The sequence below is a fragment of the Astyanax mexicanus genome, chromosome 3 (genome assembly GCF_023375975.1).
Source record: "Astyanax mexicanus isolate ESR-SI-001 chromosome 3, AstMex3_surface, whole genome shotgun sequence".
In the NCBI taxonomy this organism is placed as follows: Eukaryota; Metazoa; Chordata; class Actinopteri; order Characiformes; family Acestrorhamphidae; genus Astyanax; species Astyanax mexicanus.
In genome coordinates this window covers 56358116-56374068 of record NC_064410.1, presented here as the reverse complement: position 1 = coordinate 56374068, position 15953 = coordinate 56358116, and the positions used below count along the sequence as shown (strand labels likewise).

The 15953-nt window shown below is 36.6% G+C and overlaps 2 protein-coding genes across 3 annotated transcripts in view; both read right to left on the bottom strand.

Moving 5' to 3' along the window:
- chst12a (carbohydrate (chondroitin 4) sulfotransferase 12a) overlaps positions 1 to 15953 on the bottom strand; it is a 458541-nt gene that overhangs the window by 44497 nt on the left and 398091 nt on the right. The gene's annotated exons all lie outside the window — the stretch shown is intronic.
- Positions 1423 to 15953, bottom strand: part of snx8a (sorting nexin 8a) — a 28491-nt gene continuing 13960 nt past the window's right edge. Inside the window, exons 11-14 of one of the 2 annotated variants that reach the window (XM_007247796.4) lie at positions 13922 to 14071; positions 11108 to 11257; positions 3529 to 6642; positions 1423 to 2377 (exon numbers count right to left, since the gene is read on the bottom strand). In XM_007247796.4, the coding sequence (XP_007247858.3) occupies positions 6550 to 6642; positions 11108 to 11257; positions 13922 to 14071 (393 nt within the window). In that variant the 3' untranslated portion in view covers positions 1423 to 2377; positions 3529 to 6549. Of the gene's footprint in view, positions 2378 to 3528; positions 6643 to 7701; positions 9093 to 11107; positions 11258 to 13921; positions 14072 to 15953 lie in introns of those variants that run through there. The other variant, XM_007247797.4, reaches the window with a different exon arrangement.

The window sequence follows — 15953 nt, the reverse complement described above, 5'->3', positions numbered from 1 at the left end:
GCGCCCTATGTATGGAAAAATAGCAGAAAATAGGCGTTCTTTGATAGTGCGTCTTATAATACGGTGCGCCTTATAGTCCGAAAAATACGGTACTATAATTACCTGGTTTAGGTCCTAGATACCAAATTTAAAAAAACTAAAACGCTGTATAGATATGAGTTGAGTAGTGTTTGTAGCATGCAGTAGCAAGTTCTATAAAAAAGGCCATAGGCTGTAACTTTCTTTATTTTTCAAAGGTTAAGGTTATAAAAGTATACTGTTTAACATCTTAACTACTATTTAATTTAAAAATCTTTTTGTACACTTAATTGCACTCATATCTTTCAATGTTTAACTCAAACGTTACCTTTTTCTTCAATTTTGATCCAAAACATGTAAGGTGCTATAATCTTTTCCCCCCTATTTTTTACATATTAAAAAGTAATTTGTACTTCTTTTATACATCACTGTGTTCAACCTCTTTTATTTAGTCTTTGGAATTATACCAGTGGTACAGTATTTCTAGAGTGATATATGTAAATGACCTCATTCTTGATGGTGGTGTGTAGGTGCCTTACTCAGAAGAAGGGTTGAAAGGTATTAAAATGAACCTCAGACAGGTCTTTCAGATGTCTGGATCATTTGAAAGGCTATCCACTACTAGTACATCTAAAAAAATATATGTTATTGAAAAGTTACTTTATTTCAGTAATTCAGTTCAAATCTATATAATATATTATTATATAGATGTATTACACACAGAGTAATTTATTTTAAGCGTTTATTTTTTTTATTGTTGATGATTATAGCTTACAGCCAATACAAACCCAAAAATCAGTGTCTCAGAAAATAAGATAAGAGCAATTGGTAGTTTTGGCAGTGTGGGCAGTGTGCCAAGTCCTGCTGAAAAATGAAATCTGCATCTCCATAAAAGTTGTCAGCAGAGGGAAGCATGAAGTGCTGTAAGATATTCCAGGAAAACAAAACTACACTGACTTTAGACTTGATAATAAAACACAGTGGATCAACACCAGCAGATGACATGTCTCTCCAAACCATCACTGATTGGTGGAAACTTCACACTAGACCTCGAGCAGTTTGGACTGTGTCTCTCCACTCTTCCTCCAGACTTTGGTCCCTTGAATTTGAATAAAATGCAAAATTTACTGATGATCAGTGATGGCTCATATATATATATATATATATCAACGGGATAACTGAAAAAGTAATTTTTGAATGATATTCAAATTTTTGAGATGCACTAGTATATTTCTGGACAAATAGAAATCTATGGAGCTGATACAAATTTTATGAATATTATACTGTACAAATCTAATTACAAAATGTAGTTATAACTGCAGTATAACTTTGTTCTATTGTACCAAAACTATTGTTATGAAAAGATGAAAAGGTGTTGTTAGAAACACACAAAATCACAACACATTCCTTTTTAAGCAATTCACTGCTTTATTCTTCATTGAGCAAAAAAAAAAAAACTATTAATATTTAAGCTCAGGGGCAGCCTTGCAAATGGTACACAAGTACATATACAATACGGACAAAAGTACTAGGATACCCCTCATTCAGTCCTATTAGCACAAGTGTATAAAATCAAGCTCCACGCCATTCAGTCTGCCTTTACAATGATTAGTGAAAGAATGGGTGGAGCTAAAGAACTGCTGTTAAAGACTGCACACTAATGACTATAGATTTAGAATGGGAGATCACAGAAGCTCATATAGTGTATTTCAGTGAGCGCACAATGCATTCAAGATAGAGAACTTGTAATTTGACCATAATGCCAGTAGAGGGCAATATAGAGCAGTACAGGTTTGCTTATACCCAGACATTTCTTCATATGTTTAACTATAACAACAACACTGTAAATAATCTTCTTTAAAAACAAAACAAAAAAAACATAAAATATATTCATGTATAAAGATTTTGCCAAAAAGCAAATAGACACTAAATTTACAGAGATAAAATTATTTTAATGCTTTTAAATGAACAGCATAAAAAGTATGATACTCGTAAAACATAGCATGGCACAAAATATGTCAGAAATGGTTTGTAATACCGTATATATTAAATGGATATCCACCAGTATAGAATCTCATTCTCTCTTTGCTATAGTAAACAATGTAGCTTTAGCTGAATCACAATAATCTGTATGTTCACATTTACATCTATATTTTACACCAATAATTTGTCAAAAAAAAGTCTTAAGCTTTTTTTCACACAGCAGCTGGTAAATTGGCCCAAATTGATATTTTCTCACAAAATCCGATCTATCTCTCTATCCAAAAGATATATTAATATCTGACTTTTGTTAATTTAATTGGATAAAAACTGAGCAGTTATGAGCTTTCTAATTTAGTTTGAAAAGAAACATCTCTACCTTATGGAAGCCCATTCCCGCCACCTAAAAAAAAAAAATAATCCAGCAAAATGTTTTTTTTATTATTATTAAGTAAACTGCTATCTCAATATTTTGAGATACTAAGTCAATATTTTGAGATACTATCTCAATATTTTGAGATACTAAGTCAATATTTTGAGATACTAAGTCAATATTTTGAGATACTATCTCAATATTTTGAGATACTAAGTCAATATTTTGAGATACTATCTCAATATTTTGAGATACTAAGTCAATATTTTGAGATACTATCTCAATATTTTGAGATACTAAGTCAATATTTTGAGATACTATCTCAATATTTTGAGATACTAAGTCAATATTTTGAGATACTAAGTCAATATTTTGAGATACTATCTCAATATTTTGAGATACTAAGTCAATATTTTGAGATACTAGTAGGCTGTACAGAGACAGAAGCAGGTGAGACAAAGATGCAAAATGGATACCATCATTGAGGACTACTTCAGACGTGGATTCACAAATCATGAAATATTGGAACTTTTAGAGGAATCACACAATATCAAAATAAGCCTCCGGATCTTGGACGAGGCTGAATTTAGCTTCTTATTCGCCAGTGTCTTATTCAGATTTCCGTTCCACCTTAAATGCTGGCTGAACATTCATGCGGCCGCCTGTAGATGGCGCATTTTAACAGTAAAAAACAGCATGTAAGCAAAGTGCTGTGCAAACGCTCTGAATAAAGGGGAGAACACAATGCGAGGGACAGAGTTTAACTCTGAGTGAAATATAATGTAAATAAAATTAAATATGAATTAAAACGTTATTGCTCTCACTTTTGGCCTAATTCCCAGGTCATTATCTACAGGTGGCCGCATGTATATTCAGCCAGCATTTAAGGTATCTCAAAATATTGACTTAGTATCTCAAAATATTGACTTAGTATCTCAAAATATTGAGATAGTATCTCAAAATATTGACTTAGTATCTCAAAATATTGACTTAGTATCTCAAAATATTGAGATAGTATCTCAAAATATTGACTTAGTATCTCAAAATATTGAGATAGTATCTCAAAATATTGAGATAGCAATTTACTTAATAATAATAAAAGAAAATTGCTGGAGTATTTTTATTTTTTAGGTGGCGGGAATGGGCTTCCATACTACCTCATTGTCCCACTACTGATAAAAATATATCTGTATCAAATATGACGAAAAAGATCGGATTTTGACCAGGGTTCATGCAGGTCCTTAAAAAGTCTCTTAAATCTCTAAAATTAAAATCCTGGTAATTAAGGTCTTAAATTGTCTTAACATTTACTGTAAATTTGCTGAAGGTGTTAGATTTTCAGATGGTGCATTTAATGGCGGTGGGAAACACAATGGCCCATCGTAAACATCTAATCCGGGGAAAGAACTAGCGCTAGCGGAGTGCTAGCTAACATTAGCAACAAGCTAGCTACGTTACCGATGAGATAAACAAGGTTAGCGGTGAGCTAGCTAACATACTGACCTTACTGGCAAGAAAGCTAAACTACTGGAAAGAGAACTAAGGTTAATGGAAAGCTAGCTAACATACTGACTTTAGCAGCGAGCTAGATAGCTACCGGAAGGAAAACAAAGATTAGCGGCGAGCTAGCTAACATACTGACCTTACCGGTGAGTAAGCTAAGCTACCGGGAAGAGATAAGGTTAGCGGCGAGCTAGCTAGGGCTACCAGGGAGAGAACCTAGGTTAATGGAGAGCTAGCTAACTGTAGGGGCAGGATAGCTAACAGACGAATGTTAGCAGCGAGCTAGCTAAGCTGCTGGGAAGAAAATAAGGTTAGCGGTGAGCAAGCTAACATACTGACTTTACTGACGAGTTGGCTAAGCTGCCGGGAAGAGAACTAAGGTTAGCGGCGAGCTAGCTAACATTCTGACCTTACCGGCGAGTTAGCTAAGCTACCAAAAAGAGATAAGGTTTGCGGTGAGCTAGCTGACTGTGAGCTACCTGGGGTACGCTTTACAAAGTTTGTTTTTGGGGGGTTTTATGTTATCAGGCACCACTTTTAAAGATGTGGCCAAATTTAGAAAATTATATTTGTCAAGGTCTTAAAAAGGTCTTAAAAAGCATTAAATTTGACTTTTAAATTGGTGCAAGAACCCTGTTTGACACTTTCACCTGCTGTGTGAACATAATGGTCCTTCATATTTAAACCTGAGATGAGCTCACTTCAAATATAAGGAATTTATTTAAAAAGACTTCATGATTTATAAAAAGGTAAAAACATTTCTTTGGTAGTACGGTAAATCAATTCCTTTAAAAAAAAATAGAGCTCCACTGCAGTTATATACAGTATATTAACATGTATATGTTTACTCATGCTCCACCTTCAGGCTCAGGCTTAGCGACTACAGTATACCCCAGTAATCTGTAGCTATTATGGCTTTGAAAAGTTCCTTATATGGTGTTACTGCATACATAACACTGACATGCCAAAAGTCATGGTACAACAGTAAATACGTTATTCATGAAGAGCTATCGCTGGGCACGGCTTGGGAATGCCTATATCTGTATAAGTTGTGAGGTGTTAAATTATGAGTGAAGATGAAAACTGGTCAGTGTGCTCATGGCAAGGCAATATGAATTATTGGAAATGGAGTGAGGCCTGATAGTGGGTGCCAGGTAGATAGTTCATTCCATATATGTGGTTGTGCTGAAACCACAAGTTTAGGCAGCTGTATAGATTAGTATCAAAGCTTTGCAGTGTACTGTAGAGGGACTGCAGTAGTAGTAGTAGTAGTAGTAATGTCATGGTGTGAGAATGTTACTAGTTTTTATTTCTAAAGTTTAGTGTCCAAAGAGTAATTACTGTTTAACCAGTATCTTTTTATATGGACTTTGGAAGTAAAGTATTTGCAGCAACACTCCCCTCCTCTGACTGGAAGCTTCAACCACTGGTCTCCTCCTTTTTAACTCTGCTCTCTCTCCTACCTGGCTCCACCTATCAAAGAGAGGGGACGTGGCCTCCTACCACAAGTATAAGCTGCCCAAAGTTCTCTCTCCTCTTCTCAATGTCCTTCCAAATAATCACAAGCTAATAGCATGTTCCAAACCAAAAAAAATGCACAAAAACTGCTAATATTTCACTGTGTGAAAAATATATAAAATTCGTTTTTTGACATTCAGCTCAGAATCTAGTTTGAATGTGGTTAGAATGTGGTTGCCAGGTATAGAACATAATGACAAACAGTGTTCTGCAGCCTTGGCATAAGTAAATATTGGTAATGTGTTTGAAAGATGGAAATATCTTGTGGCCCAGAAGGACTAGAAGACAGATGCTTAGGCTAATTTTCTCCTAAACAGGTAAACACAGAGATTAACTATGGTTAGAGTGAGTTTTTTTGACAGGCTTTTTGAGAGGCTTTTTTACATGGATCAGCCACAACTTTAAAATCACCTCCTTGTTTCTACATTCCTTGTAGTTGGTTTTAATATTGTGGCTAAGGCTTGCTTAACCATTTCCCTAACTACTGTACACAAAATTAGAATTTGTTAAAAATCTATACAATTCTGTTTTAGACACGCAGCTCAGAATCTAGTTTAAGCTTAGAATGTGGTTGCCAGGTATGGAACACAATAGCAAACAAAAATAGCATGCAGCAGCCTTTTTACCAGTTAGTAGTGGTAATGCATTTGATAGGTGAAGACAGCTTTGAGTCCAGAAGGACAGTTTCTTTTTTTTTTCTAAAAGAAAAAATGGGCCACAGATTTGCACTTATATTGCATTAATAACACCAAATATGATCTACAGAATGCTCTCAGCATGATGCTGTATAATATGCGTGATTAGAAAATGTGTGACATGTCTGCTCATCATCCTTAGCTCTGTTAAAATAATATTTTTAGCCAACAGGAGTCCAAACAATGGCCGACGTCTCTCTTGTCACTTAACAGGCAGCTCTTTGATTACAGTTTCCGACACAGTCTGCTGTCAGTCGGGCAGCTCAGCTCTGCGTGAAGCTCAGCATGAAAAATCAATGATAGTAACTGAATCATCGTAGAAATCAGAGCAAAACCACAGTGAGCATGAAATGCATAGTAGTGTTTTTGGAGCTTAATAAAGAAAGGAATTGCCTGAAAAGCTTCTGGAAGTCCAGTCAGGGTCCAGCTTGCTTTTTAACCTGTCTCACAGCAAGCAGAGGATTATTTTGGAGAGAGGGGAGGAGACTGAAGTCCATTTTTACCAATAAAAAGACCACTCAGCTTGGAGTGAAGGTTGTTCCAGACCTGGCCCATCTGAAGAAAAAGAGAAAAACAAGGTTAGGAGCAAAGCACATGATTAGAATTTGACTTGATTGGACATTTAGCACTATGTTTCGGACATAGTGTTAATCTAATAGTTAATTATGAAAGTGCTTATAGAAATGCTCAAAAATTCCAGCAGACTAAGTTGCAGCCACTATGATCGGATGATTGCAGGTTCGAATCCCGGTCATGCAGCCTGCTATCAGCTGCGGGAGCCCCGAGAGAGCACAATTGGCTTTGCTCTCTATGAATGGGTAGATAACTTTTTTTTTTCTCATCACGCCTAGGGTGATGTCGATTAGCACAAGGCATCTGTGAGCTGATATATCAGAACCGAGTCGCTGCGCTTTCCTCCGAGCACGCTGTAATGCTGTGCTGCATCAGCAGCAGTTCTAAAAGAGCCGGTGATTGGCTTCACACATGTCTGAGGAGGCATGTGCTAGCCTTCATCCTCCTTGTTTTGAAGCATCACTAGTGATGGGAGATATACAGATAAATTATGAGAAAAACTCATTGAAAGTTAAGGCTTTTTTTTTCTCATGTAAAATTGCTCTTTTGGAGAAACACATGTTTTTTGTGTGAGTGACATTATGAACTAATGTGAACAATGAATAAATAAACACGGACAGTGAAACGTATTTTAAAGTGAAGCCACAACAGATCTAGTGCCTCTGCTGGCTGTTTGCACTATGATGTGTAGATCCACCCATCTCCATGTTTCAAAGAAAAAACAGCCAACACCCTTTTCCATCAAATTTTTCTCCAAGTCTTTCCATCCATAGTATCCCAACAATTCAAAAAGTGCACACTGGTCTATGATGGGAAATAAGAAAATAGTAACACTAAAACAGGAACTTTCCTCTTCTAAGAGTCTTTCGTTTTGTAGTTTACAATAAAATGACTGCCAGTGTTCTAAACTAGGCATCCCATTAGAGTAAATTAGGATGAAAGAGGTTAATGCTATGCATACACTTATTTATTTATTCATTTTTTTAAAGTTGCTTATAAATCACAGGAGATATATTTATATTTTGTAACCATGCAAGAGAGAAGGTTTAAAATCATGTTTTTACATGTTTTAATTGAATTAAGCACAGTTTATTACACATCATTACAGTTATAATTCATCCTCCACGTTTATACTAGTAATTAGAACTAGTCAAAACACACACCAGAAGCAATGGCCCATGGGCAACTGTGAACTAATGCAAAGCTCAGAAGAATCACTTTTAACAAGCTAATAAACAGTAATACAGTAAAACTGAGTTACCTTAAAACACGTTAAAACATATTCTCAATGTTTCCCATTACTAGTCTGTGTATCATTTACTGGTAATGGTTTCAAGCTTGAATGAAGTCCAAACTCTCAGCAGCTCAGAGACTAGAATCAAAAACTAGCATAATATTTTCTTTGGGAAGACTGTAGTCAGATCTACTACAAAGACCTTGTGAAAACACTATTACTTATGAATGAAATGAATAAAAAGGATTTTAAAAGAACTTACTTAATGATATTTTGGTTGTCTAACGGCCCTGCTGACCCAAGAAATACATTTTACTGACTAAATTGTTCCCTATATTAGATAAAAATGAGAAACTAACGATTAAAAACTGTGTGAATCAGCCTGTGGCTAACTACACCTCCAGAATCTACACAGGCATGCCAAAAGTCATGGGAAAGCAGCATATAAAATTGATAATAAAGAGTGCAGGGGATCATGAGAAATATGAAACAATACTAGTTCCTGTCCCATGACATCCCTTGTAAAAGAAAAGTGCATTTAAGCATATATAAATACAATATATATAATATATAATACAAAATAAATGTACTATTTTGAAACAACTTATGGCAACTTATGTATATTTCAATTGTAATTAAGCTACATTTAAATACAATGTACAAGCATTAGGTTGTGCTTTTGAATGCTTTTCATGTATAAATTCTGCAAACTTAGATTTAAGTATGAGTTTTTTCAAACATCAATACACTTAAAGTATCTTGTAAATATACTACTTTGTGTATTGATGCACATATTTCCTAAAAACCTTAATGACACTGACACTAAAGTGCACTTTAGGCAGTATTTAATGGCAGTACATATACTGTATTTTCTATCAACACGTTTCATTTAAAGCATATTGCATAAAAATACACTTTATGGAAATACAGAAAAAGTATATTTAATGTGTATTTTCATTAGGCATTTTGAATGGAAATGCCCTTAACAGTGCGTGTCCACTGGCACTTAAGCCCCGACGCATCCCACTCATGGAGAGAGGCGCCGCATGCAGCGGTGCATGCTGGGTTGCATTGAGCGCAGCCCGGCCCTCCGGCAAAGAAGTTCAGCAGAGCCTAACTTTATTCAAATGAATCCAGCCACCGCGCTGCGTCCAGCCAATCAGGGAACTGCATGCTGTGACACCACACACATACGAGCCTCAAACACACAGAACAGACGTGTTTTAAATTCAGAAGAGATGCAAAAATGGTGGAATGTGGATTTATAGAACTATATATTACAGTGAGGTTTACTAAAAAAGTAAAATATTAAACTTATGATTGACTACTTCTGTTGCTTCATTTAAATTAAAAACGTCACCAACACGGCGAGCAGAGAGATCCGGCATGGCGACATGCATTAAAGAAAAGTGCCAGTGGATGCGCACCGTTAGTATACTTCCTTTTCACAAAGGATGTCTGTGTAGTTTCTGTCTGGATCTTAAAACATCTGCATGAGGCTTTAGTCAATGGCTGGCACACGGCCAAACATTTACCTAGCATACCTGGCATCCCCAATACACACAAAATTGTAACTAATTGACAGCTGTACATGTTTACCATGTGCAAACAGTTCAGAAAGTGAACATCTGGAAGGAGGCACATTGTGTTCTGGAGTGAGATTAGTATAAATGGCATTCACTGAGAAACATCATCAACATTCTGGTTATTTACCTCCTGGGGGAACATCTGACAATCTCTCTTATCAAAACAGGATGAACAGGATGATGTTTGATTTCCTCAGTCTGAGGCCAGAATGAATATGTTTCAATGGCAACATTTTTTTCCATTAGTCCATAGGGTCAAAAAAAGTGCTCCAAGAAATTGCTCCAAGCATTTTTGGCTTTATTTCTTTGAAATGGAATGGAATCAGGACACCCATGCTCATGTTTTTTCCTTTTTCCATGGTTGCAAAGTCACTGGTCTATTACTGGAAATTAGGGGTAGACGATATGGCAAGAATACCATACTGCAACAAAATGAAAATAATTATTATTGCATACAGTATGATATGGCACTGCCAGGAATGACCCAGGCAGGGGGACGAGGAGACGGACGCAATTGCAGGTAGGGCGAAATAAATGATTTATTAAATAAATAACTAAGGTAAACAAAAGAAACAAGCAGACAAGAAATAAAGAAATAGACAAGAAACGGAGGTGAGATAAAACTAACAAACAAACAGGGAGTCTAACAAACGAGAAACTAAACAGAGCTAAGTACATAAACAAGAAATAAACAAAACTAAACAGGGCAGGGATATACACAAGGAAATACATCAAGAAGCTAAACACTAAACAGAGAACTAGGGAGCGAGGAAATAAACAAGAAACAAATGAGAAGAATAAACACTAAACTAGGAGAGGCAAGGAACTAGAGCTAGAGATACAAGAAAACACTGGGAGACAAAACAACATGGGAAGGTGCAAAGACCGACGAGGGACAAGTGGCACAGGGGATCTATTTAAACAAACAGGAAACACACTAGAATTAGAAACACCTGGGGAAGGGGCGGAGCTACAAATGAGAAACACGTGGTGGAAAACTACTGACAAGAGACACAGAGATAGCACAAGTCACATGGGGATAACACACAGGCACGAGGACAGACAGAAACAGGGCGAGGACGTGACAGGCACACCCCTAACTGAGATATTAAAAATAAGTATTTTATCAGATTTGGAACAGAAGTCAATGCTGCAGAAAGTCATGATACTAATAATAATGATGCACTTTAATATCTCCATATATCCAGGATTAAAGTAAAATAAATGATACTGGACAGATATAATCTGTCTCTAGTAGATATATAATGGGAAATGAGAACAGTGTGAATTTTGCTTTTGCTAAAAACAGCAAAAAAAAAATGTTGTACCCTGATGTGTTAATTAGGGGTGGGTGATATGGCACGATATTTCAGGGTATGATATTGTTCATAGAATTAAAAACACATAATTAAACTGTATTAAACAGTATAACAGGACCTTTCCTTCTCTTAAGATTCTCTTGTTTAACTAGGTTTTGAGTATAAAGTAAGTATTATAGATAAAAGTCACACATATAAGTTATGGAACAGAGTAGGGTGCAGTCACTCATGCATCGAAAGGTTAATAAAAAATCGTAAAAAAAGGAAATTCTTATACGTTTTTAGCCTTAATACACAGCAGTCCTCACCTCTCTGTGCCCCTGCACTTGGGAGTTGACGAAGGCCCCCAGGATGTCTGAAGTGATGGGAAGATAAGTGAAGATGAGCTGGCTCTCCTGGTGCAGGCAGAACAGCGAGAAGTAGTTGCGCAGCTCCATGGTCTGAATGGCGTTCTCTTGCTGCAAGACAAAGCAAAGGATGCAGATAAAGGTCAAAGAGAGGTCACGATGATACAAATCCACCCCAAATCCCCCTCTCTGTGTGACGTTCCCGTGTAGTGAGTGATGACTGAGAAACGAAAGCTCATAAAAATGATGTTCCTAGTTTAACGAGCCACTCAGAGGATCACAGCACATTAAGAGGAGGCTGAACCTTAATGCGGCCGGATGTTTAGGCATTATGGTGGGATATCAATCAACAGCTGGAGGCGAGAAAACGCATCTTCCCCTCGTTCTCTTTTCATCGTCTCCTCGTTTACTCTAACTGGAGGCTTTTTCGGCGCGAGCACAGGGGAAATAAAAGCAGTGGCTTTGTGATAGCTTTCGTAAAGGATGTTTAAACAGGCGGGATTCTTGTTATGACTACATAAAAAAATAATAGTCTCAGAATAAGGTACTGCACTTCAAATTACAGCATAATACATCATTTTAAGACTCTCTTAGAATCGTTTACGGGCAGTTTGGCTTCCAGCTAGGGACGTCCCAATCCATTTCTTGGCCACCAATTTGTTTAGAGGACATTAAGTACTCTGGATTATGCAGCAATTTTGCCTTTAAACAGAAGCATCAGAATATATGGGTGAAAGAAAATATCAATATATTAAAGTATCGCAATATTTTGTTTTCCAATATTGCACCGATTTTCAAAAACACAGTATTGATTTTTTATATTAATATTAGTTTACAAGTAAAGATTGATATCACACAGTGACTCGTTTTGTACAGTGTTTAAACTAAATGTATAATATTGTGTTTTTATATGATGACAGTTTTCCTATAATTTAGATGAAACAATCAAAATACAATATATTTCCAAAAGTTTTCGTTCATTTGGTCTCAATTACTTCGGTGATTAGGCTGAGTTTCCTAAAAAGTGTCTTAGCATAAAGACGATTATTAAAGCTGATGTCTGTACGTTTTGGGATTTAGGGCCCTCTCTGGTGATAATAGGTAATTGCATCGAACGTGCATAAGAATCATTTTAAACTGGGCGGGTGTGATGCGGTCTCCTTTTAAAGCGGATGAATCCGATCCCAGGTTATATTTAGTCAGAGAGAGTGAGAGCACACTTCACTCCTTCGTTTCTTTGTTTTTACTATGAGTGAATGAGCTACTGAGCTCTGAGTTTCCCCTTCTGAAGTCTCCATTGCTCCACCAGCCGCTCGCTGTACGTGTGACGTAAGTACGTAAAAACGCGTGACGTGGCCAGAAGAAGAACTCCTGCGAAAAGCGATCCAAAACCCCAGTTTTTAGAATGAATGTTTTAGGCTTAGCAGGGATGGTCATTCCAGCACTGCTACCACTAAACACAAAATTTAAACCCTTTCTCCACTCAGAAATGCCTCTGCTTTCAGCTTAGGAACCAAATAATATTGACTGCCTCTTTAAATGCATCACATTAAACACTTTTCCACTGTAGCACAGTCTACCAGAAGATCTTAGACTAAGATGTTTTTGGAAAACTAAGCTTTTAAACTAATATTTGTGTAAATAATACAACTACCCCATTTAGGCAGGATGTGCTACATTACAAATATCCTAGAATTTAAAACTAGGCACATTCAAATAGGAAGAGTTTGATAAACGGAAGTGAAAACCGTTAACCTTAAACACAGAGCTGAAATTGGGCCACTTCCAAAACCACACATTACATGTTGGTTTTCTTGGGTACTGCTGGTGCATTTTGTATGTTGGACTGTTTGAAAAATACAGTCTCTACAATACAGTGTCTATTAGAGATGGGACAAAGTATCAATATTGTGATCAATTGTATAATTTTCATTTGAGATACATTATTGGTGCATGAAGTCAAATATGAATATTTTTTTATGAAAACATGGGCACTCTAAACTCCCCAAGATTGTCCCCCCAATTTGACTTTAAAAAGTCACTGATTCATTACTCCACATGGTGGCGCTATAATCAAACAAATAGGGTACACCTGTGGTGAAGAATATTGGTTGTTAAATTCTCTGAAACTGACACCAATAAATCCATAATTACAAAATTCCTGTTATTTACTTATTTAGGAGTATGTTATCCTCTTCAATAACACAGATGCTGTGAAGTATTAAAGATAACTGTCCTGAGATACAGCTCTGGAAAAAAGGAGTGGCATACAGTTCATCCAAAAGCAGTGTGTAAGACTGGTGGAGGAGAGCGTGCCAAGATGCATGAAAACTGGGATTAAAAACCAGGATAATTCCACCAAATATTGATTTTTAAACTCCTAAAACTTTATGAATATGAACTTGTTTTCTTTGCATTATTAGAGGTATAAAAGCTCTGCATCTTTTTTGTTATTTCAGACATTTCTCATTTTCTGCAAATAGATGCTCTAAATGACAATATTTTATTTGATATTTGGGAGAAATGTTGTTGGTAGTTTATAGAATAAAACAACAATGTTAATTTTACTCAAACATTAACCTTTAAATAGCAAAATCAGAAAAACTGATTCAGAAAATGAAGTGTTCTCTTTTTTTCAGAGCTGTATATCAGGTATTGCAGTATCTTGATAATATCATTACCATAAAATGCCCTGTGATTCCCAACTCTAGGGATTATATATATATATATATATATTTTTGTGTTTGTCTTGTGTTTGTGCGTGAGAAGGTTCACCTGGACAATGCGAGACTCCAGCTGCTCCACAGAAACCTGTTCTTTGGACTGCACAGTTGCGCTCATCATCTGCCTCTTCATGACGCTGTACTTCTGCAGGGCTTTCTGGTGCTCGTGCAGGACGCCCTTCTCATGCCGCTCACACAGATCCTGCCAGAACAACACAGTAGCGTTTAATACTACTAAATGCATGTAGAAACCAAACAGCTTACATTTCAAAAATAACCAGTTATTTTATATTATACCATATTTTTCAGACTATAATGCGCACTGGATTATGAGGCCCATCAATCAAGCAACACTAGTAAGGGTGCCTACATCGAAGTGAGCAAGGGTGTCGCCATGGTTTCCTTCTAATGAGGAAGCTAGTATATAATTGTACAATATAGATTTACAATATTTTGTGTATGGGGAGTTTTTAATCAAGTTTCTTCCGCACTAAGGCTGGGAGCAGCAGCAGCACTAACCGCAATGCTAGCTGATGTTAAGTTTGTCATACATAGCTTGTTTTAGCACGGCACACATGCAGACTACAGTCCAATATATTCGCCTCTAAACTGTGAAAGAGCTAACGCTGCGGTTAGTGGCTAAAGCTAATACTGCTGCACCTAGCCTTAGTGCTGGAGAAACTTCACTGAAAACTCACCCTTACATTGCTGTACTTCAGCGGAGTGGATTTACCGCTTCTTAATACCTGACTGGTAGAATTTATACATAAGGCACACTGTCAATTTTTAGGAAAATTAAAGAAGGTTAAGTGCACCTTATAGTCCGAAAAATACGGTAAGGTATATTTTCATACAAACAATTCTCATTTTGGGGTTCAAAGTTAATGACATTGTAGACACTTTTGATCATGAACATCATCAATCATCAACCAAAAATTGTAGATTATGAAAGAAGGCAAGCCCCATGCAGTAGTCCCAGTAGATGGTGCTTTAAAGTTTTTGTTTCATCATGGGTGGTAAAGGATGCAGAAAGTTTTATTGCCACTGTTTTAGAGCTTTATGGCACTTGTAGCATGGTTAGACAAATGGACAGTGTTGTGCGTGAACAAGTTCAAAAGAACGCGTTTATTGAACACGCTCATTTTTTCGTGAATGTTGAACTCAACACAACACATTTTTTAACAAAGAGCTTGAACGTGAATTAGTTCGCATTATGTGTCATGAACGGCAGACATCCCTGTAAATGAACGTTGGCTAGTTAATAACATACTGGCAACGACGCAGAGAGCACGGAGCGCGAGGGGGAGAGAGAGGAAGAGAGAGAGGAGCAACGACGCGGAGAGCTCGGAGCGCAAGGGGGAGAGAGAGAGAGAGAGGAGCAATGACACGGAGAGCGCGGAGCACGGGGGCAATAGAGAGAGAGAGAGAAAGAGAGAGAGAGACCAATGACGAGTGTGAGAGAAAGCACTGCAATTAAAAAAAAATGGCTAGTGGAAGTGATGCACGGAGACAGACATCGATTCTCCTTATGAACATTTTCATCACCTGGTATGAAACCCACAATTTCAGTGTCATGATCAAATGTCTACAATGAGCAGTTTCAGAGAACGAATAGTGATTTCTAGCTCGTAGTGTGAAAAAAAGTATTTATTGAATATCTCACGAAAAAAGTAAAATGAACTGAACTTTGAACTAGTTCAGAATTAAAATTGTGAACTTTGAACGTGAACTGTTCACGTTGAGCATGTATGAACTGAACTTGAACTAGTTCAGAAAAGCTGTGAACTGGCACATTGGAATTGGCTCTAGAATTTCCCCTCGGTAATCTATAAAGTATCTATCTATCTATCTATCTATCTATCTATCTATCTATCTATCTATCTATCTATCTATCTATCTATCTATCTATCTATCTATCTATGTAAGTCTGGATGAATAAATGTTAAAAATCAGGCAAATATAGTCAGAAAATATGTTTAAATCAATAGTTGATAGCAATGTTTCCTATATTTCAAAAATAAAAAACAAAGTAATAGTGTAATTTACCAGCATACAAATTGTTTTTTGGACAATTCCCATTATAT